Source organism: Macrobrachium rosenbergii, chromosome 6 (genome assembly GCF_040412425.1).
Source record: "Macrobrachium rosenbergii isolate ZJJX-2024 chromosome 6, ASM4041242v1, whole genome shotgun sequence".
Lineage (NCBI taxonomy): Eukaryota > Metazoa > Arthropoda > Malacostraca > Decapoda > Palaemonidae > Macrobrachium > Macrobrachium rosenbergii.
Window position 1 is genome coordinate 9,573,773 of NC_089746.1, and position 23,422 is coordinate 9,597,194.

At 35.5% G+C, this 23,422-nt stretch overlaps 2 protein-coding genes across 7 annotated transcripts in view; one reads left to right on the plus strand and one right to left on the minus strand.

Annotated features, from left to right (window-relative positions):
- Nucleotides 1–1,282: 1,282 nt before the first annotated feature.
- LOC136839174 (zinc finger protein 721-like) lies at nt 1,283–10,824 on the minus strand. The gene is made up of 2 exons (XM_067104864.1): nt 10,699–10,824; nt 1,283–9,232 (listed from the first exon to the last, which is right to left on the minus strand). Exon 2 carries the CDS (start codon nt 8,479–8,481, stop codon nt 4,957–4,959), a length of 3,525 nt encoding a protein of 1,174 aa, XP_066960965.1. The 5' UTR covers nt 8,482–9,232; nt 10,699–10,824; the 3' UTR covers nt 1,283–4,956.
- A 1,495-nt stretch (nt 10,825–12,319) lies between these two features.
- LOC136839177 (guanine nucleotide-binding protein subunit gamma-1-like) overlaps nt 12,320–23,422 on the plus strand; it is a 70,807-nt gene continuing 59,704 nt past the window's right edge. For 2 of the 6 annotated variants that reach the window (XM_067104869.1, XM_067104870.1), the window contains exons 1-2: nt 12,320–12,473; nt 15,908–15,943. The gene's annotated coding sequence lies outside the window, so the exon portion shown is untranslated. Of the gene's footprint in view, nt 12,474–15,907; nt 15,944–16,615; nt 16,829–23,422 lie in introns of those variants that run through there. The other 4 variants (XM_067104872.1, XM_067104871.1, XM_067104873.1 and 1 more) reach the window with 4 other exon arrangements.

The window sequence follows — 23,422 nt, forward strand, 5'->3', positions numbered from 1 at the left end:
TGCCTGGACAGTTCCAGATCCTGGGGAACTAAAATTGAATGACAGATAAATGATAAAAATCATCATAATGATTAGTAAAATGCCTAGGAAACCTGATTCAATTTTTAGTTTTACACATTGTGAAACATCTGATACTATCAGTTCCCAAATATAAAATTCTATGGTAAAAGGGAAATCTAGTGAAATTATTATATTAAATTAATACTGTACTCAGTACCAAGGCTCACAATACAGACCTACGAAAATGATGTTAGTCATCAGCTCTGGGGTTCTGATAAGGAATATATCCCAAAGGCACTCTGGGTTCTACAGTTTGAACCACGCAGATTGACTTGACAAGTTCTCCCTTAATTTATGCTGTCAATTCTTAACTTTCATTCTTCCTTCATCATTACTTGAACACGTTCTTAAGTAACTTATTTTTATGTGACTGATTTAATCACACATTTTGGTAAACACAAGACTAATGTTAGGTCTTTTGTTTGTTGTCCTTTGATGTACATTTTTACTTTTGACGTTGAACACACCTCTACTGAACAACCTGCTTACCAGTTCTTGAACCTAGGCTGTGTTAGGGTGCCCTTCCAAAGTAAGTCATGCATGATCTTTGAATGTTAGGTACGAGTTTCAGGGCAAATACAACACATACACCTGTGGTTTTTGTTCTTTTTTTTTTTTTTTTTAACAGTGGTCTTCCATAGCACCGTTACATAGTAACCCTTTTCACAGTTAACCGGTTTCTTTACATTCTGTACTTTTATAAATGGAGAAAAGATGTCAAGACATTTCTTTAGCACACCTACTTGTATACTTATCATGCATGACCTGTTCCCTACATGTGTTTTGTCGTGTTTCTCATATTCTTTTATTATCATTATTAACTGTAAAAACAATATGGCTGAACCAGTGTTCAGCAACTGAGCCTGCCTCACAGAGAGTCGAATAGCAATTTTGCATCTGATACAATGCAGAAATCAATGCATCTCTGAAAAATGAGAAGTTGGACAGTCGCAGACATGTAAAATACAATACTGTACCATACAATAAACTTTAGCCTAGTAGAGCCATTTATGACTGATACAATGTACTGGCAATCCTTCAATGGTTTCTTTCTCCTACCAGGACCTTAAAATCAGTCTAAACTGACTGGTAGATGTTGTGATAATTCCAATATCCTTTAAGGTGTTCTGTTTTCTACCCAATCAGGATTTTACAAAGGCAGTTTTGCCTGCTTTCCTATGATTTTCTAAAAAAAATTTAACAAGATGAATAATATGCATAGTAATATTTTTTTATTTTATATACATAATTCAAAAACTGGTGTCCTAAAAGAGACATCAAAACATATACTGTACAAGTAAAGAAAAAAATAAACTATTATTTTACAATTATTCACTGGAAGTGCTTTAAACTGCACAATAAGTATGCATTAATTACAATCATAACAATCTTCCAGCATCAGTCATACTAAATGCACTTTCATTTATAAGTGAGCACACTTTAACCTCATGAAAACTTAACATAATATCTGCAGGGAATTCTTATTTCATCATAGTAAATTTTCTAAATATAGCACATCAGCCTTCTTTACATAATAACCAGCTCAAAATAATGACCTGTACAATTTAGGTATAAAATATGCTTGAGTGAATAACAATGATCTAACAACAAATACCTGTATCTGTACCATTATTTGAAGATATACAGTGTAATTTGTAGTGAATATGTATGGCAGACAGTTTGGACAAAGCTTAGTCCTCTGTCACTGAAAAGATGATTAAATTTGTGCATGACTATGGAATGCTGTATGATAAGACTGCATTTCATACAAGATGGAAAAACAACCAAAATCATTGTTTGAGACTTGCTACATAATAAACCACATGGTGTTAAAATACATAGTACAAAACACTACTTATGCAGTTTTTCTGTAAACTCAAGTGTTCAAAATGTGATATGCCTTTCATATTACTTTAGAGTTTACTTCTTTTTTCTCTGGTCCTACTCACTCTGTGCAACCAGCAAATTCATTTGTCATATACAGAGTAGTGCAAGGACATTCTGATAACAAAAGGGTACTAGAAAAGACTGCTCAAGAGATAAATAACATCAATGAATAGTGGGAAATCTTGTTAAGACATGGTAAAGATATCTTAGTAGAGAGTAATAGTAAAATATCGGAAAACAGTGAAACTTGGTAGTTTTATAAAGAAGGAAAGGAAGGGCTGCATTCAAAAAGACATATGAGACAAAGGTAGAGACAACACCTGGGAAAGGTTCATTTAAAAACAGAGACTCTGGCTAGGGATTAAGCTGAGGAGAAGAAGAAACAGAGACATTCAGAGATTTATGTGGCATATGCCACATTAACTGTCATATCCACAATGACATAACATTCAAAAAATAAGAAAGTCTTAAATTTTTCTTGATATTTTCAGTCCTTGTGATTTTAAGTGGGAGCTTATGGATTAACAGGCTCTAAGACCAAAATTTGAAGTGCACCTCGACTCAAATAACTTGAAACCTTGTCTAGTAAATAGTTACATATATATATCAAAGATAAAATTACTGGCACAAAGCATTTTTCCAAAACCTAACAACAGTATAACAAGCAACTTAAATTATACTGACCTTCTTTAATTTTAATATACCAAGGAACAACCAAATTCATTACTGCCAATACAGTATTTAAAGAACCACAGATACATATATCAAATACAATTAATCGAGCGCATGTATCTGAAAACATGCAAAATAGGAATAGTTTAGACACAGAAAAATAGGATGCTTTCGGAATTAAAATACCTGAAAGCCTGTCGAGGTAGCGGCTGAAGAATTACCTGAAATTTCAGATGCTCATGAGAGTCCTGTCTCTCAAAGAGGTCAAATGCTTATAATGTCTACAGCCCTGCTCTTTAGACCAGTTAAAGCATACTCAAAATGCAAGTTCCTGTGAACACACTTTACCCCTACATAAGCAACAAACGAGGTATGAATCTTTCTGAATACTTGATACAAAACTCTTGAACTCAAGCATCTATGTTGTGGCATGATGACGTACATAATACTGTAAGACTATACATTACTATTACCAGAGGTGTAAAATATAATGCTATAGACCAATACAAACTTAGGCATAAGAAACTTAATGCACCTTCATCACTAGGCTAAGCTAACCAAATCAAGCGCAAATATAGGTCTATTGCTATGCAGTGCATTAATAAGCACAACAAAATGGTAATCATTAATGATGGAGATTACAAAGAAAACCAAAATAGCACTTTTCTCATTCAAAAACACCTTCACGTCAGGAGTTGCTACATACCAGATTAAAACAGTTTTAATGAACCTTGTTAACTATCTAGTTCAATGCTAAAATCAATGAGCAAACAGTTGTTCATACAAGACAAAAAATGTACTTCTAGAAAACTGGAGATACCTTGGCCACTCATCAGCCCCAGCAGAAACAAGAAAATACACCAACACAAAAGTATGTTTTTAGGATGAAAATACTTTGTCACAAGGGTTGGTAAGCAATACTTTGGGAATTTTATTAATAATAATAAGGAACAATTATGAGGATATGGAGAGTGATAAGTAAAGTATGCAGCACCAAAATACAGGTTACTACGTGAGGTAGACAGAGAAACTGGCAGTTTTCTAAGAGTGACAAATACTGCAGTGTAGTAATGATGGCTTGCTTGACCAAGTGGAAGCCTTCTTCTTGAATTTGAAATGTGTCTGGAGAGCTGCAGATTGCAGGATTATACTACTGTTAAGTAATGAATTGGCGTCAAAACAAGTGGACACCAACATGAAAAATGGAAGTAATTTATACAGATGCGAAAAATGGAAGTAATTTATACAGATGCAATCACAGAATGCTAAAATTCATGACCAGAATACAGCAGGAGGACCACCTACAAACAAGGAATTGGTAATAGATCTGGAGTCTACAGGTTGGAAAAAGGACTGGGATGGTTTGGACATGTGATCAAAAAGGGATGAAACCTGGATAACTAAAAAAACATTGGATATGGAAGTGGCAAGAAATTATGGAAAAGGGTTACAGATGAAGATCATAACCAAAAAAAACTTACTAAACGAAATATATAAACAAGAATTGACTATGTTCCAATAAACAAGGGAAATCAAACCAGAGACTGAGGAAGGCCATGGCAATGCCAATGGTAACTTTGACTGATTACATGATTACCACCTACTATAAGGGAAATTAATGTGGTATCTATGATGATCCAATAGCTACAGATACAAGCAAAGATATTCCAATCAATTAATCAAAATATAATTTATAAAAGCGTGTGCTGAACACCCCCAACTATTTAGACCAATTTTTACAAGAACAACAAAGCAAACACATTCATCATGGACACTGGCAAAGGAGTGACTTCCTCAGTAAACAAAGTACACCAGCTAGGAAGCTTACTCATGCTATAAAAAAATAACTGTAAGTAATGATGTCATCAGCAATTATTTCAACTTGGATGGTCTACCAACCACTGTCAATATCAGGTAAGTGAGCTAATAATTAGGTAAGAAAATTTAATTTTCACACAACCTCAGTACAGTAATACTGAAACGTCTGTATTTATGTAAATTAGTTCAACAGTATCTTGTGATGTTAAAATGCAGTGTTACTAATAGAGCTATCTTCAATTTACAGTACACATTAAAATTCTTTGAATAATAAAACACTGGTAGTGTCTACTAGTGAAACATTTTAAGTACAGTAGTAGCAAAATCACTAGTAATGACAGTTGATGTCATCTTTGACAAAGAAACATCAGCAACAATGAGACAGCATTAGCACTGAACTTAAAACAATAGCATTAAATTACTGTAATGGCATGTTTTATGAGGCATCAAACTTAAACCTTAATCCCTTTAGAATGACATCCTTAGGTCTGAAAATCAAGTTCAGCAGTGAAAACCTGTCTACTTTTTTGCTTTATGAGTATTCATATGAATTTTCAGATTACTTTTCTGATTGAAGTCTTTACTGCATATGGTACACTTGAAAGGGCGTTCACCAGTATGAATTCGCATATGTATCTTGAGGTTGTGATTTGTTAAAAACATCTTACAGCATACTGAACACTTGAAATTCCTTCCACTCTGATTTAACCTATTCCTCTCTTTTGCTAGTTCATATGGAATTGCCTGAACTGTTATCTTTCCAATTTGAACCTCAGTTATAGGCTCAATTCCTTTAAGAGGAAATTCATCTTCAACTGGATAATGCATAACTGGTTCACCACAGTCTTGCATGTTAGTTCTTCCATAACCTGTATTTGGTATTCTCTCCTGGTCAATTTGCTCTACGTGTCTTGATTGGTTCCCAGAATAAAATCGTAATATTGGCTTGACTTGGTACTCAATTTCAGGTATTCCCTCTGATCTAATTTCCTTACACCTGTCCACTGGTTTACTGAACGTACCTGTGTACGTTTGGATTCTAACTCTATCATCCTCAATGACTTCATTGTGAATTAAAACAACTTTCTCTGATTCTACAAAATCAGCCACTCCAGGTTCATATTTGACAGAGAATTCTTGACCACTATCAGTAATAGTGTGTGAAACAATTTCGTTTTTTATTCTATCATTATACTTATTCTTCTTCATTGCATGGATGATTTTGTGTGATTCTAAATTTCTCTTTGTAGTGAATTTTGACCCACACAGAATGCAACAGAAAGGTTTGTCACCTCTGTGTGACCGTACATGTCGCTTGTGATCACTCCTCAGTGCTAACCTTTTGCCACAAATGTTGCACTGATAAGGTCGCTCATTACTGTGGACTAGCAAAATATGAGTTTTGAGATGGCCTTTCTCTTTGAACTTCTTGCTACAAAGATTACACGTGAATGGTCGTTCTCCAGTATGAACTGTCATGTGCCTTTTCAAATTACTTATGCGGGAAAATTTTTTTCCACAAGTCGGGCACTTTCCAACTTTGGTTTTCATCATACTGTGTAATCCACTGTGCAGAATCATATGTCTCCTTAGAGTATAAAAACTCCTGTATATTCTTCCACATACAAGACATTCGTATATAGCTGGCCCTTTTGAGATATAATTTGTTTCTGAATAACTACTGCATTTTATGGTTTTGGGTGAGATCGTATTCTGTTCCTGCTGTTCATGGATATCCTTGGAATCATACTGGACAGAATCACCACTCCCTTTCCCTGCTACCTGTGTATCAATCTGTATTCTACATAATGCACCTTCATAACAGTTCATATTTGTAGGCTCATCATTTTCATCTAAATCACTTTTCTTGGGGTAAACATCACTAGGTTCATTCTGAAGATTACTTGTTTGGTTACTATAAACTCGTATAACGTTCTCCTTCAAAACAGGTTCTGTATCCTGAATAAACGTGTTTCCAACACTTTCATGAGGCACAACTTCATGAGGATAAACACCTGCACTGGTCCTCAATAATAGCTCGCTTGTCACTTTTTCCTGTTCCTCCACTTTCAGTTGGCCTTGAAACATATTGTTTTCTTCCTTTTCACAGATGGTAAGATGATGTGTCTGTTCTTCTTCAGTGCCACTGTCAATAACAGTAGTAATGCCCTCAGATTCACCATCATTCAAACTTTGAGTTGCGTCAACACTTACCTCCTCTCCAGAATGCTTATTTTTTCTCATGGCATGTATTATCTTGTGTGTTTCTAAATTATGCATATATGAAAATTTTAAGCCACAAACTGCACAAGTAAATGGTCTACCTTTGGAGGGTGACTTTGAATGGGTTCTCATGTGTCTTTTCTGGTCACTCTTCTGGATAAATTTTTTGCCACATATATTACAATCAAACGGCCGCTCACCTGTGTGAAGCATTGTATGTGCTTTTAGATGGCTGTTTTCTTTGAACTTTTTATCACAGTGATTACAACTAAAGGCTCGTTTATCAGAATGTACTAGCATATGTCTTTTCAACATGTATTTTCTTACAAAAATCTTTCCACAAACATTACATGTGTTCACAGGTTCAACTAAATGATCCCCAACACTGACCTCTGCATCTTCTGTTTGACTTTCACCACCATGCTCAACATGGGCCCTGTAGTGAGTGTGCAAATGACTGCTATGTTTGAAGCTTTTGTTACACACATTACAACTGTATGGCCTTTGACGTGTGTGGCTCCGCATGTGAACTTTGAGAAGGCTATTTTGAGTAAAGTCTTTACTGCATAGGGTACACTTAAAAGGACGTTCCCCTGTGTGATTTCTCATATGAATTTTCAAGTTAGTGCTTGTTGTATATTCTTTTCCACACACCTGGCATTCAAAAGGCTTCTTGCCTTCTAATTCAATCCGTGCTCTTTCACTGAATGTTAATGGTACAGTTATAGATGATTCATTGGATGGTGAGGGCATTTGACCTTCCAAATCCACAGCTTCAATGTTGTGGATAATGTCTTGAAGGTCATCATCTCCCATCAACTCATGTGCAGTGATACCTTCAATGGATTCTTGAGAGTAAGGATTCTCTTCTTGGTTTACATGGACAAACTGATGGGAATCAAGAGCGCTCTTTGAGTTAAACACTGCATTACACAAAGTACACGTATAAACTGTCTGCCCTGTATGGCAATTCATGTGCCGAGTGTAATTACATTTATATTTGAACTTCTTACCACAAATATCACAAGAATAGGGATAATTAAGTGAATGTAAGATCATGTGCGACTTCAAGTTAGATTGAGAACGAAAGTCTTTGCCACAATCATCACAGTGAAAGGGTTTCTCTCCTGAGTGGATGATTAAGTGTTTCTTCAAGTTATCTGCCTTCCGAAACTCCTTGCCACATATAAAGCATTCAAACAGTTGGATGCCTTGATGAACCAACATATGTCTCTTTAATCTATTCTGATTCCTAAACTCTTTGCCACATTCAGAGCAGTAACACACTACCTCATTATCATGAGCAATTTTATGCAAAACATAATTTTTAGAGTACTTGAAGACTTTATCACAAATTGTGCATTTAAATGGCTTTTCATGGCTATGTGTTACCATGTGAGATTTCAAAAGGTTATTGTTTTTGAATCTTTTGGGACACAGATGACAACCAAATTCCCGCTCACCAGTGTGACACTTCAAGTGTTCTTTAAGGTAACAAAGCTGTGTGAATGACTGCTGGCAAATCTCACAAACATATGGCCGATAACCAGTATGACGCTTAATGTGCTTTTTGAGGTTACTATTTTGATTGAACTCTCTCTCACAAACAGTACATTTAAATGGCTTCTCACCTGTATGGATAAGAACGTGGGCATTGAGATGGCCACGAGCACGAAATGATTTCTCACACAAGCTGCACTTATATGGTCTTGTGCCATTGTGAATAGCCATATGCTTTTTCAGGTTGTCACACCTTCTAAATGACTTACCACACATGCCACACACATAAACTTTTTCTCCAGCACTTTCTATAACCTCCATTTTTCATGTCAATTGCTAATATATACATAAAAACAAAAGCAACAATTACAAAAATATTCTTTCACCATATAAATATGACTGACCAGCTGCCATAATTTTGTTTAAATTTTAATGAATTTTCAAGTGAAGTTACCACATTAATAAATGAAATGATATTTCTAAATAATCCTAATAATATCCTAATTGAATTTTGTATATAATATTATTCTGAGGGTTAGCAATTATACTCATATATCATTAACTATTAATCCAAACAGTGTATTCACAGTTCAAACTTTAAAAATCTATACACAAAAAATATAAAAAATTACAAAAGGTGAACAGCAAAGCAATTTACTTCAATACACAATGATAATAAAGCACATGTCAAAACGCTAAAAATTTCCCAAATATTTGTTTACATTAACGAAGAATAATTTTGAAAATTGCCATTTCATCAAAACCTGCCTCTCACAAAATAACTTCTTAGTAATACTGTACCTGAATTAACAGGTTAGTTTCTTAAATGAACAAAAAGATTAATCTAGCATAATTTCATATAACCCATATACATTTTGTTCAAGCATTGCATCTATTCTGAAACAAGAAACTTTCACTTTTTCAAGGGCTGCATCCATATCCTCTGGAGGTTTCATCTTGAAACTTCATACCTTACATAGCAGATGACAGCCTGCCTCAGCTTGCCTTTCATCCACAACATATTTAAAGGCCATTCATCTTGAATTTCTCTGTACATCAGATCTGAAAAAACCTGAAAGGAAAAAATGAATTTAGTATTCTTTTCCATAAAAATTTGCATGTTCCTTATAAACTTTTCAGTATAACATTTACCATTATCATTTATAAAACAACCATAATTATGTGAAACATTTTTTCTAGTAAATTTACAAGATTATTTTTGCCGTCATCAGTTTTCTTTAAGTAAGATATTCCTATCACATGATTAGACACGAAATGAGTTCTCTCCACTCTTCTATGCTTAGCACTCTTTACCTTAATTCTTTTCTGGTTCAGGTCGACATCTATGGCCTCTCTTCATAGGCTAGCTTTCTGAAATTCCTACATGCCTCCCTCCCAATACCTCAGTATCTACTTTTCTGAATAATTGCTCTTCACCCCATCTCACCTCCTGAGACCTCAATCTACTTTTCATCCTCTGAACACTTGCTTTACGGTAACATGATCCACAATTTTCCATAAAATCTGCCTTAAATTCCTTTTCAAAGATTCCAGCTCATATTTAAAATGATCTCAGCATTCCCAGTTTCCATTTTTCAACATACACACATTGCAGACTCAGACCCAATTCATTTTTTGGGTAACAGGCAGGGTAGGGAGACAGGGGTAGGTCTTGGTAATTTTGCCTCCCAGCAAAAACTGCTTCCGATATTCAGTGTTACTTGTGGGGTCCAGGGGGAGCGCAAAGACACCCTGGCCAGGTCAATGTGTGGCACCCTAAGTCTGGTTAGGAAGGTAAGGTAAGTTCTGACTAGGTCAGGGTATGTTCTAAGGAAGATTTGGTTAAAGTTGTTTTGGTTGGGTCATAGCAGTGCCAGACCACGTATCCAAACAGAAATAGTGTTCCACCAGTCTGTTTCCAATATTCTGTGTTACTTGGGGGGTTTGGGGACCCCTCCCCACCCAGCTCAGGGCATGGCACCTTAAGTCAGGTTAGGGTCAGGTTAAGTCAGGACATAGCATTCTGGGGAAAGGTTAGGTTTGCAATACTTTCACGGTCGGATTTCTCATGCCTACCCGTCTCCCTACTCTGTACCCACTCTTCATGTAACAGGATAAACAGCAAGAGCTAGTTATTTACACCTGACCACCACCACTAATTACTGACCAATGGCATTTTTCAATTTGGTGTTAATTGTTCATTAAAAAGTAATCACGTCATTATGCTGACGAGCCTCCCCGCGACCAGGCTACCTTTCTTTACCTCTATCCTTGGCCTTACTGCAATCAAGGTTTAGAATTACGGTAGAAGATTCTTTAGAATTTAGCAACATACTTCAATTTGATTGACGGTACAACCGTCGACAATAGATAATGTCCTGTGGGCAACTGGCAGCCAAAAACACTCATCATCTTTTGGGGTACCTAACCAACAGACTTAAATTAGTGAAGTCTAATCATATATCACACATAAATAGTAAAGGTTAACTATAATTAAGCTACAATTTTTCTCAAATAATCGTACAATACAATATTCACCTTGAAATCATTCAGAAAATTACTCCCGGAGGATACCTATCGTGAACAGCAGTAGTCACAGTTGTCTCGAGAAACCAGTAAACACATCGTCTTCTATCAGCGAGTGTTTGTTTACATAAACAATTGATGAATAAACGATTTTAACAAAGTTAGTTTTTATTTGCAAGAGGACACTCTAGTAAAAACAAAAACTGCAATATGTACTTATTAATAGCTTATACTTAATGTGGGAGTAAATTTCAAAATTGTGACCAGTTAAATGAGAATTGGATATATTTATGAAAACTGATCAATTGAACAATAGAAGACACTGTATTCCTCTCCGAGGTTTTTTCATAGACTCGTGTACTTTAGAGATGTTAAAATCCAGCTTGCAAGACATTAGTCTTCCATTTTGCAACAAAGGAGCTTTTTTAAATAGCAATGTCATTTTAGCGAAGAGCTACAGTACTTTACCACACAATTACCACAGGCTTGGTGAGAATCATTCCCTTTCTAGAAGTGGTAACATAATAATAATAATAATAATAATAATAATAATAATAATAATAATAATAATAATAATAATAATGATAATAATAATAATAATAATAATAATAATAATAATAATAATAATACACAAATTTTTAGAATTGATGAAGCATCACTGATAACTTCAAGTGTAAAAATTTGATTAACATTTAGTGTTTTAGCAATGTTTTAGTCTTTGAATCAGGTTTAGGGTACAGCCGTAATTTTTCCTCTACCTTACGTATTATGAAAATCTTGATGGTAACAAAATATAGGGAACGTAGCAATCCCCAGACCGAGGTGCATTAGGCTGAAGCAATCTGTCCATCAGTTTTAAATAACAAGAGTGCATTTTTTTCCTTCTGGCGAGGGACCATCGCATTGGCACAGAAGATACGCAGGAGTTTTCGTTCCCTAGTAAGATCCTACACCACCACCAATTCAGAAACCCCAATTATGCCTATGTCATTCTTCCACCATCCATATCAATAAGCATTGTTCCATTGTTTCATGTTTTTGGTTTTAATTTACCCTCATAACCTTCCTTTTGGTCACATGTGTCATAAGAAGAATAAAAGAAGGGTACAGACGTGCGGAATCACATTGAAGAGATAAAAAGGCTAGTGTAGCTGAAAGGATAGACCATGGTGTATTAGGAAAAGTTAGGAAGAAGGGAATGAAGGTTTGGAAAATGCCATACAGTTGGTGGGAGGAGGTATAGCATTGGAATGTCTCGAGACTCCATGCAGTATATATACATGTAGGAGGTCAGCGCCTGCCCTAACTGCCTATGAGCCTACAGAGGCACAGGAGGACTAACTTTTTAGCTAATAGCTAATATATATATATATATATATATATATATATATATATATATATATATATAGTCCGTATATATACGAAATTATTAAGCGACACAGAACGAGCAGCCTCAGGTTTTTTAAAGTTCACGTTTCTTGTGATATTGATTTTCTTAGGAAATAGCGCAGTCTGCCATCAAATCAGCATTTGAATTCAAACCTGATGAACCGTAAATGGACAAAATATTACAAGTGACCCTATGGGAAATAACATGATCCGGAATTATTTCAAGCGTATCATCCAAACCTGCGCATTGCAGTGGTGCGTCGTGGCCGTGTCCGAGTCGCAGCCATGAAGAAGAAGAAGCATTTCTATTTTCTTCACAAAAGTGTAAACATTTCGCCCACGGCCAGTCGTCCAACCCTGTGATAACCCTTTCCTTCGACGTTAAGTTACGTTTTCAGGTAAATGTAAGATTGTTACGGCCTTAGTAGTTTTGACTTAGTGGATGATGAGTTTGGTACTTTCTTAAATAATCTTTTATGCTGGTAGCTAAGGCCTGATATCCTAGAATAATCCGACACTAGCGAATTGTTTTCCTATTAATAGGGCAAGGTTGCGTGAAAATTTGGATTGACATCAGAAATCAACCTGACTTGACATCAGAATTCAGCCAATCATGCATAATTATTTACAGAATATTGGCCAGATAAATTGTGGAGAATGGAGGAACAGTGACAGATTAGGCTACCTATTGTTACTGTTGCTATAAGGTTTAGGTTAACTGTCAGTAACATTAGTATAAGGAAAAGCTGGTGATACGATGAATCACATTCTTTGCTGCTAGGACTATGTCTGGTTCTAGACCTCCATAATGGGCCATTGCAAATTTTGCCTGCCAGTTGTAAGTTAGTCCAAGGCTAACTAAAATGCACTTTTATTTCTTGATCTAAACAGATAACTCAACATAGCCTGTTGATCATTTTTCGTTTTTATTTTTGCTTTGGAGCCTCTGCAGAACATGGAGTATAGGCTAGCTTAGGCTAGATTAGTCAGCTTAAGCAATATTCCCTCTCCCCCTAAAAATGAAACTGCTAATAGGCTTAGGCTAAGTGCATTGTGTGTAGGCTTAGGCATGTGAAGAAAAATAGGCCTAAAAGTAAAAATTCAGTAAATAGCAGTGAGGCTCAATTAACTGTGTCTACCTAGCCTACTATCTACACTGGCTAGCTGATCACCATCAAAAAATGTGCCTGACAGTGGATTCCATTTGGTAAAGAACATAAGCCAGTGGCAGGATTGGTATTTTTTCATAACAGGCTCCCGAGTGTGCTTGAAGACTCATGGTCTTGCCCTGGTCACTTAAACACGTGAAATTTTCTGGAACTAGTCTAAAAACAACCCAAAATCACCTCATTTTTTTTTTAATTGCTGGATACTTTGAGAAAGTAATTGAGAGCCATTGAAGAATGATCTATACCTGGGTGATAGTTTTTTCATCTCAGCTCATTTCCCCACCATCAAAAAGCATGGGACTCACATGTGTCGGTGCACTTGCTTTCCTATGTAAGATACACTTTTTTTTCATTGTAAATGGTACATAGTCTAATGAAATTTCTCAACAACCTCCCCTTTGTAAAATATTTAATGAACTTGTAACTGCTTGTGGAAAATACCAATAAATCTTGCATTGAAATGCAATTTAAAATGAAATTTGTCCCAAGTTGTAGAAGATGCCTCTAAATTTTAAATGATCAGAGGTTAGCATTGGGGTTCATTGGAGCAGAAATGCTGCTATTGATTAATAATTAGAACATGGTCATAATTGGTTGACCCAGTTACTTGCACATCAGTTATTGGTTAATTTTAGACAGGCTGTGACTTGGAGTATGAGCTTTCATCACCACACATGCGCAGAACCTTTGATGCATATTTAGATGGGTAGGCAGGACTGTTGTGTGATATTGATTCTATAATATTTTCAGAGTATTCAGATATGGTATAGGTTATACTGCCTTGTCTGCAGACTGCCTTTTGTTGCATTTCATATTCATCTTCTTGGATAGCCTTTATTTGCTCTGTTCGACACACTTGGTCTATTTATTTGCTCCATTAGAAAGGTCTGTTTGTTTATTAGAGTTTATAGTTTTTTAGAATTTTGATCTGCAGTATGATTCCTAACCTTAGCATATTATTTGGTATTTTTTCATATCCAAAATTTAGCATTTTTTAATTTATTTCCTGGTTCCTTCTTAAATTTCCATCTTGGCCCCCTTAGGTGGAGTAGTGCCATCAGTGCACCTCACTCAGTGCACTGTAGGCATCACTTAAGGTTTTTTGCAACTTCCCTTCTGTCCCTAGCTGAAACCCTTTTCATTCCTTTTACTGTACCTTCATTCATATTCTCTCTCTTCCATCTTGTTATCCATCCACTTCTAACAATTATTTCATACTGCAACTGCAAGGTTTTTCGCCCGTTACATCTTTCAAACCCATCTGCTCTCAAATCCCATTTCAGCACTGAATGACCTCATAGGCCTCAGGACTTGGCCTTTAGCCTAAATTCTACACTCTGTTCCATCATCTTGGATAATATAATTTTTTTAATTTCTTCATTCCATTAACCCTTCTACTCTGGCTGTGACCCATATTGTTAAAAGGTTAATTAGGACCAAATCCCGGCCATGACCCCGGCGTCCTGGCTACTGTTGTACTTGGTTGTTATTGACATCCTTCGAGAGTTTCTTAATTCTATCATATTGGGGTGATTTTTCCCCACCAGTCTTGCCGTATTGGAAATATTAATCTATATTCATCTTTCCTTATACATTATATGTAGCATGTGTAACTTTAGGTCTCTTGAATATTTGGGTATCATGCTGTTCGTTAGTTTATTGATTCTTTTATTTATTTTTCAGACTGTGTTGGGTATCTGTAATAATATTCAACACCACCCCTAAATTTATGATTGTTCTCCATGATTTAATTTATAGGCATTTTGAAATCTCTACACTCACTTAAGCATTGCACTGAGCACTTTTACAAAATATAAGTTTATCAGTACATTTTTTCTTCTTATGTTAAAAGTTCTGGCATTTGTGTTTGCATATCTATCATAAACTTTGCAACATTTACTGCATATACAATTTGGTTTTTCATATTCCTATTTTCTATCTGTTGTATGTATTTATTATTGACACTATTTTTCTGTATACATAGAAAATATGAACATAAAATAATTCATAAGCTAGAGACCCAGAAAGAAATTCACAGTAAAAAGGAAATTTGTGTAATTTTTGACACCTAAAAGAAATAAGCCCCTCATAACTTTTAATTTTGTATGATCTCGATGACTCTGAGAATGGAGCCTTACTCGGTGACTAATGAATACTTTTGAGATATACTTTACTTATAATAATTCTTTATAAATACTCATTATAAAATTGAATGATTGAATGACCCAGTCACTCATATCAGCTGAATACTAAACATTATCTACAACATTTTGTTTGGTATTTTGACATTCACCAAGGTAGTTATGTTTATGGTTTGGTTTATTGGTCTTTATGTCAGCGGAATCATAAAGAAAATTTTGTGAAGACTTAAAAAAAAAAATTCACCAAAAAGTTGGCCTTATGACTAGCTATAAATGATGAGATTTCGGGGAAAGGGACCCTCATCTTGGTAGAATGATGTATATAGGCTATAGCATGTATGTATGAATCAAGCTAGCTTTTAAATATAACATTTAGCTACATCTTGTTGAATTGTATACATTTCACATTGTCGTGATTATTAATGTGTTATCGTTTGTTATGCATTGTTGCCATTTGTTAGCTGTATTGAGGGAAGTGAAAGTGAAATGCCTGCTAACATTGCTTTTCCTTCTTTTCCTTAGCCTCCGGCAACCAAGTGATCATCTGCCTTAACCCAAGTAAGTAAGAGTTTTGATCAGTTGATACTGTTTGCCTGTAAACATTTCGTGTAAAAGGGCAGATACTCTATTTTCCCTTTTGTGGTTAGAATAGGTTAATCGCGTTTTTGTCGGTTTTTAAACAGTACCTGCATGCTGTATGCTTAGACTCACAAACGCACGCACACACGCTCACTCCAATACATGCTAATGCTCACACGGTTCAACGTTCGTCAGTTTGGTGGTTTATATATGTATTTTTAAAGGGCATTTCTCTCTCTCTCTCTCTCTCTCACACACACACACACACACACACACACACACACACACACACACACACACACACACACACACACACACACACACACGTAAGTGCTGTGCTATACTGTCGTCACAAATGACTGATCATGTAATAATTTAAGTAATTAACGTAAACACTTACATACACACACACACACGGTGAACGAGAGATGTCTGTGTACTTTCGAATTTACAGGTGCGTGTTGAGTACACGATGCGCAAGACGTTCTTTTGACAAGTATGCGTTTAATTTTACTCCTGTTTAGTACATAGGGATATAAGCCTAGAAAACAAATGTTTGTATTGTATATCACAGCAACATACATATCGAGCGTCAGCAGCAGTTAATTATGTGGATCCTGAAGAACGATGGGGGGAGTAGGCGTGGGAGGTACGTTGATACAAACGGCGAGAGCAGCGGAAAGCTGGAGGCTGGCGGGGGAAACTTCGCTTGTAGATTCTGCAGCAGCATCTGAGCCGACACACACATAGTGTGTCACTCTCTCTCTCCACCTCCCTCTCACTGTCGGCGGAGGCTGTCCGCTGCTGTCGTTCGTATTTAGACGAGGAATAGATCTTTGTTTATTACCGCTGAGTGTTTTTAAGGTATGAGTGTTTTTTTTTTTTTTTAGATTATGGGTACATATTTATTTGTAGCATTAAGCATGGTATACACTGCTATAGAGTTGTGTTCCACTGGGAGTCGGTGATCTTTGTTGCAGATATGATAAGAGTTTTGGTCATTCATTAACAGTCATGTAAGACTGTCTGTACTGTAATTTCAAAATCGCTACGACTGACTGTACTGTAATTTCAAAATCGCTACTAGACCTATAGTATTGTTTGAGACTTACATTTAATATAATTACAGTAGATTATATTTGTTTATATTTTCTTGATCTCAATGTAATTACAAATAATTGCATATATCCTCTTTCTATCTTAATTATTTATGAATACTGATGTCTTTGTCACGAAGGCCACATAGCCATGAAAGTTATAACCGTTTTTACCTGTTTTAAAATCCCACCGTATAGTCCTGAGCCTGCAGACCGCTAAGGTCAATGAAGGCTTTTAATGTCCATTTCGTCGTGTATATGCGCTACCTGTCGTAGTAATCTTAGCTACTGCGGGTCGTCAAGTCTGCCGGAATGTGGTGGAGGTCAGAAAACCCATTTTGGAATTGCGCTGCAGTCTAGTGCAGTTTTGTTTTCATGTGTAACGTTAGAGGCTGCATGAACACGCGCAAAATATATGCTTGTATATGTGAAGTTAGCTTAGTAGTGGTGTTGATGTGCATAGCGAATGTTTCACTGAACCCACGGGCGGTTTCGTAACACCCATCAGGCTACTTCTTCCCTTATTTACTCTGCGGAAGCCAGTAATCTTTGGATTGTGTGAGGCTCGTGGACTATTTCTTTCCACCGTCAAGTTTTGGAACTCTCTTCTTGTTTCTGTTTTTCACATATATATATCTTTTCTTCAAGAGGTACGTCTTTGCCCCCAATATTTCTTCTTTCTCCTCCATTTTTTCTCGTTTCCCTTAAGCCTTGGTTAGATAAGGGGATTTGGTTGCCCACCCCATCGGCATCTGTTGTATGAGATTATTGCTACAATCTCCGATTTGTGACGTCATCTGTTCATCTAAATACACAAATTTGCTTGTTTATTCTATTTTTATTTTGACTTACACTGGTCTTGTATCAAGTAATAAACTCATACTGGAAATGGAAAAGAAAAAAAAAATCCTTTCCTAAATGCCTTATCATCATTCATGGAGTCCGGTAGAAACCAGCATGCACGGACGTGCACGAATATACTTTGATATAAAATATAAGTGATGATATTGTCGGTAAGTTCAAAGACAGACGAGGGCGGGACAGCAGGAGAGCAGGTCGATGAAAGGGATGTGATGTGTATTCAACAAGAAGTGAAGGCCGATATAGCTAGTCCTATGTTGATGAATTAGCAGAAGTGTTGGAAAAGCAGGACCTTAATGTACAGGTAGGCGAGAAAGTCAAGTTGGTATGCCGAATACCGTAGTATTTCTTAGCGTGTCATTGCAATGTGATGAGGTTTATTCTATGGGGGGACAGAGTGTCATTATAAAAGAAAATTCTTCTAATCTTAGCGTATCACCTACATGATAACGTGTCAGTCATTGTTGTCACATTTTTCTGGTTTACTCAGTGAAAAAAACTAGTCGTTTTATAACCAGATTCATAATAAGTGTGAGGTTTTTTGTTCCGTTGGTTAGTTTCAGTATATGAGACTGTTTACTACCTATAGGCTAACGAGTTGTGAAAATCAATAATCCGGGGAATATTTGGTTCGAACGCAGTTTCTTTCATTTTATTGCCAAGCCTTGGAATTTCCTTCCAGCTTCTGTTTTTCAGACTCTTCCAATGTTTATTCCCTTAGCGGCAGTTTACCTATCGGTTCTTGGTGATTAAGCCCTTTATGTCTTCTTATTTATTATTATTATTCTTGTTTTCTTCAAACCTGGCCTATAAAACGGCCTTAGGCTGCCTGTCTTATAGATCTATGCTAAGTAAATCTTTTTCCCCTATTTCGTGTCTTCCCTCGTGGATGACCCTTCGACATTGTGACGCCAGTCGAATAGCTACTCTATATCAGTGTCATATACAATTAATAATATCCAGTTATATCTTTCTTCCGTTTCCCCCGTTAATGACCTTTAGACTTTGTTACGCCAGACAGCTCATTCGTCACTCAGTGGAAATTGATACGTCATATTTGTTGTCTTCATCATCAAATTCATCGTCATCATCATCATCATCATCATCATTCTCTTTCCACAATTGTGTGGGGGTTGTCTCGCAGAGACCGAGTTACCGAGGTAACCTTGGTAACGGAGATGGATGTGGGAGGAGTGACGATGGGGAAGGAAGCCTGGCTCTCTCTCTCTCTCTCTCTCTCTCTCTCTCTCTCTCTCTCTCTCTCTCTCTCTCTATATATATATATATATATATATTTATGTGTGTGTACTTGCTGTGATTCTCTCTCTCTCTCTCTCTCTCTCTCTCTCTCTCTCTCTCTCTCTCTCTCTCTCTCTCTCTCTCATGAGTGGATTGGATAATTTGTGGCAATTTTGAAAAGTTGTTAACATCTTGAAGTTATAGTGTTTGCGTATCAGTGATCGTTTCGGATCGTTTTTCACTTGGTTTTGTTGCTGATTCTAATTTGTGTGTATTGATTTTATGCATATATAATTATATGTATATGTGTGTGTATGTTTTGTGTGTGTATATACTTATATATATATATATATATATATATATATATATATATATATATATATATATATATATATATATATATATATTAAAAAAATCACAGTAGATGCACGCGACTTCATTGTATAAGCGAATCCCACAGGAAAATGGCAGGCAGAAGTTCAGTACCAAGCGCTTTCACGTTTATTAACGCATCGTCTGGGCACAAATGAGACATAGATGAAAGGAAGGTTACAAAGTAAACAAAAAGAAGAAGAATACCGAATGGTCAATTGTCAATGGGTAATAAACAGAAAGATAATCCAGGATAATCCGGGATCAAGTAGTCACAAACTAAAACATAGGCCTAACTACAAGAGATACGAAAGTTTAGCCATACAAACTCCAAAAACATGAATAAAATTGAATACCAGATGGTTAATTGCCAAGGGGTAATAAGCAAAAGGGTAACCCAGGAAAATCAGGGATCACGTGGTCACAAACTAGAATCAAGTACTTAACATAAGAGATGCGGAATCTTAACCATTCAAATTACAGAAACATGTATAAAACTGAATACTAATTTTGCTTATATTCCGCATCTCTTATAAGTATTTTGATCCCGGATTAACCTGGATTATCTTTCTGTTTATTACCCTTTGACAATTGACCATTTGGTATTCTTGTTCTTTTTGTTTACTTTGTAACCTTCCTTCCATCTGTGTCTCATTTATGCCCAGACGATGCGTTAATAAACGTGACAGCGCAGGGTACTGAACTTCTGCCTGTCATTATCCTTATATATATATGTGTTTGTGTGTGTGTGTGTGTGTGTATAGATATATAACAAAAAAGGACATATATCTTTAAAAAATGTCATTAAGAAAAATTAGTACCCTAATGTATTAGCTATAAAATGAACTTATATATATATGTGTGTAATATTTGAATTACATATCACCCTTGACACTGTAAAAAAAAAAGATTAACTTACAGTTCAGTACGAAGACTATAGACCACATGTAGGCTAGTCATGTCATGTGATCTCATCTCACCTATGTACTGCACGTTGTTTTTGTTGTTGTTGTTGCGCTTAGCTTACAGAGCTTGTTTGTACATGTTTGTGTCTAGGTATCTACGTATCTAGGTATAAATAGCAAGATACTAATATTTACTTTCTCACTTAGCTACTCAAAGGAAGCTCTCGTCTAAATCTGTTATTGACTGCCGTTTATATTCACGTAAAGCAAGCTCACGAGTAATCCGTTTACGTGCTTTATTATTTATGCTTACTTGAAGCAATGTCACGAGTTAATCGGTTATTTATTTTATGATTTACACTCAGGGTAAAGCAAGCTCAAGAGTAAATTTCTGTAGTGGAAGTTGCTGTTTCTTTTTATTAACTTATTCCTTACCACTGAAAACAAACTTGAGACCTGGAAAGATATTGTGCTCTTTGGTCGGTACAAATCTTAATATTTTATATGATTATTTTGAATAAGCATAATGTTGCTCTTTCTTAACTTTTATTTTTTTCACTAAATGCACGTTTTTAATTTCGACGTATCTTATTTTTTTCTTTTTATATTTACTTATTCTGTACCTGAATGTTTTAGTAGTGTATCACTTATTTGTTGGGTTATTTGAGCTTTTAACCTTTGAAATATAATGGCGAATAATTGTATATTTTCTGAGAATTATTTCCAGATTATATAAAAGTTGGCCAAATTCTAGAAAATGATTTTTGAATTATTTTGTACTTTTACTGAGACTGTTGTTTGATTGGATGAGTTACTCTGGATTATTTTTTGAGCTGAAGTTCATAGGACCGAGTCTCTCATTTGGGTATTGACCAAAAACCATTATTGGTAAAACGATGAGAGAAAAATATGCATAAAGTATTGGAAATTCTATCATGATAAAAGGTGGATTCCGAATAACTCCCCCCCTCTCTCTCTCTCTCTCTCTCTCTCTCTCTCTCTCTCTCTCTCTCTCTCTCTCTCTCTCTCTCTCTCTCTCTCTGGAGTGACTGCAAAATATCCCTTTTGAAAAGAGGTATATTAGTCGAGGAAAACAGGAGTACTAATAGAATACCACTGATTAGAAATACTTATGGAATATAGGTTAGTTATATTTCCTTAGTTGCGAGCCGTTGAAACTCTAATTATTATTATTATTATTATTATTATTATTATTATTATTATTATTATTATTATTATTATTATTGATGTTTCTGTTATTATTATTATTATTATTATTATTATTATTATTATTATTATTTTTGTGGTAGAGCTAGAGTGAAAACCAGTGTATAAAATTGAAAAGAGAATTCACTTGTAGATCGGACATTTATTTTCTCGATATTTTAATGACATGGTGATCATATTGTAGTTTCCTGAAAACTAAAATAGTCGTCTTCTCCAGAACGGTTATTGGAAAATTGTAGATAATTTGCATTTATCATCCACATATGCTGGCAATTGAAAGTTTTTAAATTGATGGCAATCCCGTATGAAAATTACCCTCTCTCTCTCTCTCTCTCTCTCTCTCTCTCTCTCTCTCTCTCTCTCTCTCTCTCTGGTTCCGCGCTCGATTCTCCGACCTGCCAATGAAGAATTAGAGGAATTTATTTCTGGTGATAGAAATTCATTTCTTGAAAAATAAGTATACCGTAGTTTAACCAGACCACTGAGCTGTTTAACAGCTCTCCTAGGGCTGGCCAGAAGGATTAGATTTGTTTTACGTGGCTAAGAACCGATTGGTTACTTTAGCAACGGGACCCACAGCTTATTGTGGAATCCGAACCACATTATGACGAGAAATGAGTTTCTATGACCAGAAATAAATTCCTCTAATTCTTCATTGGCCAGTCAGAGACTCGAACGCTGGGCCCGAAGAAATTCATTTCTTGTTATAATGTGGTTCGGATACCACAATAAGCTGTAGGTCCGGTTGCTAGGTAACCAACTGGTCCTTAGCCATGTAAAATAAATCTAATCCTTCGGGCCAGCCCTAGGAGAGCTGTTAATCAGCTCGGTGGTCTGGTTAAACTAAGGTATACTTAACTTCCTCTCTCTCGTTTGTGTACTGCAGCCTTTGCTAGAGGGTATTTTCTTGATCTTTATAATCTCTACGTAGAAAACAGTACATTTATTATATTTTTGTCAGTGTTTGAAAAAAGGAATCCCTTTTACGCGGTTTTTTAGTATAGCCGGTGCTTTCACGATGCTAACTGGTCGGTCTAGAAGTTTGGGCGAATAGATTAGTCTTTTGCATATGCTGTTCACTGGTACATTATATAATATATATATATATATATATATATATATATATATATATATATATATATATATATATATATATATATATATATATATGTATATATATATATATATATATATATATATATATATATATATATATATATATATATATATATATATATATATATATATATATATATATATATATATAGTTCCTCGATGAGCAAGTCAGTAGAATTGTGGGCTAGCACTCGCTAGGCCCGAGTTTGAGTCTCCGGCCGGCTAATGAAGAATCAGAGGAATTTATTTCTGGTGATAGAAATTCATTTCTCGCTACAATGTGGTTCGGATTCCACAATAAGCTGTAGGTCCCTTTGCTAATTAACCAATTGGTTCTTAGCCACGTAAAATAAGTCTAATCCTTCGGGCCAGCCCTAGGAGAGCTGTTAATCAGCTCAGGGTCTGGTAAAACTAAAGTATAACTTATTTAACTTATTTATATATATATATATTATATATATATATATATATATATATATACATATATATATATATATATATATATATATATATATATATATATATATATATATATATGTATATTTATATATAATATAACATAAATTTTGGGCTGTATTAAGGTGAAATTCACAGTAAGCCTAATACACCGCTTCCTGCTTACCAAACTCGGCAAGAATACA

Excerpts from the sequence above, each read along its gene's own strand:
- LOC136839174 (XM_067104864.1), bottom strand. The coding sequence starts at position 8,481 with ATGGAGGTTATAGAAAGTGCTGGAGAAAAAGTTTATGTGTGTGGCATG.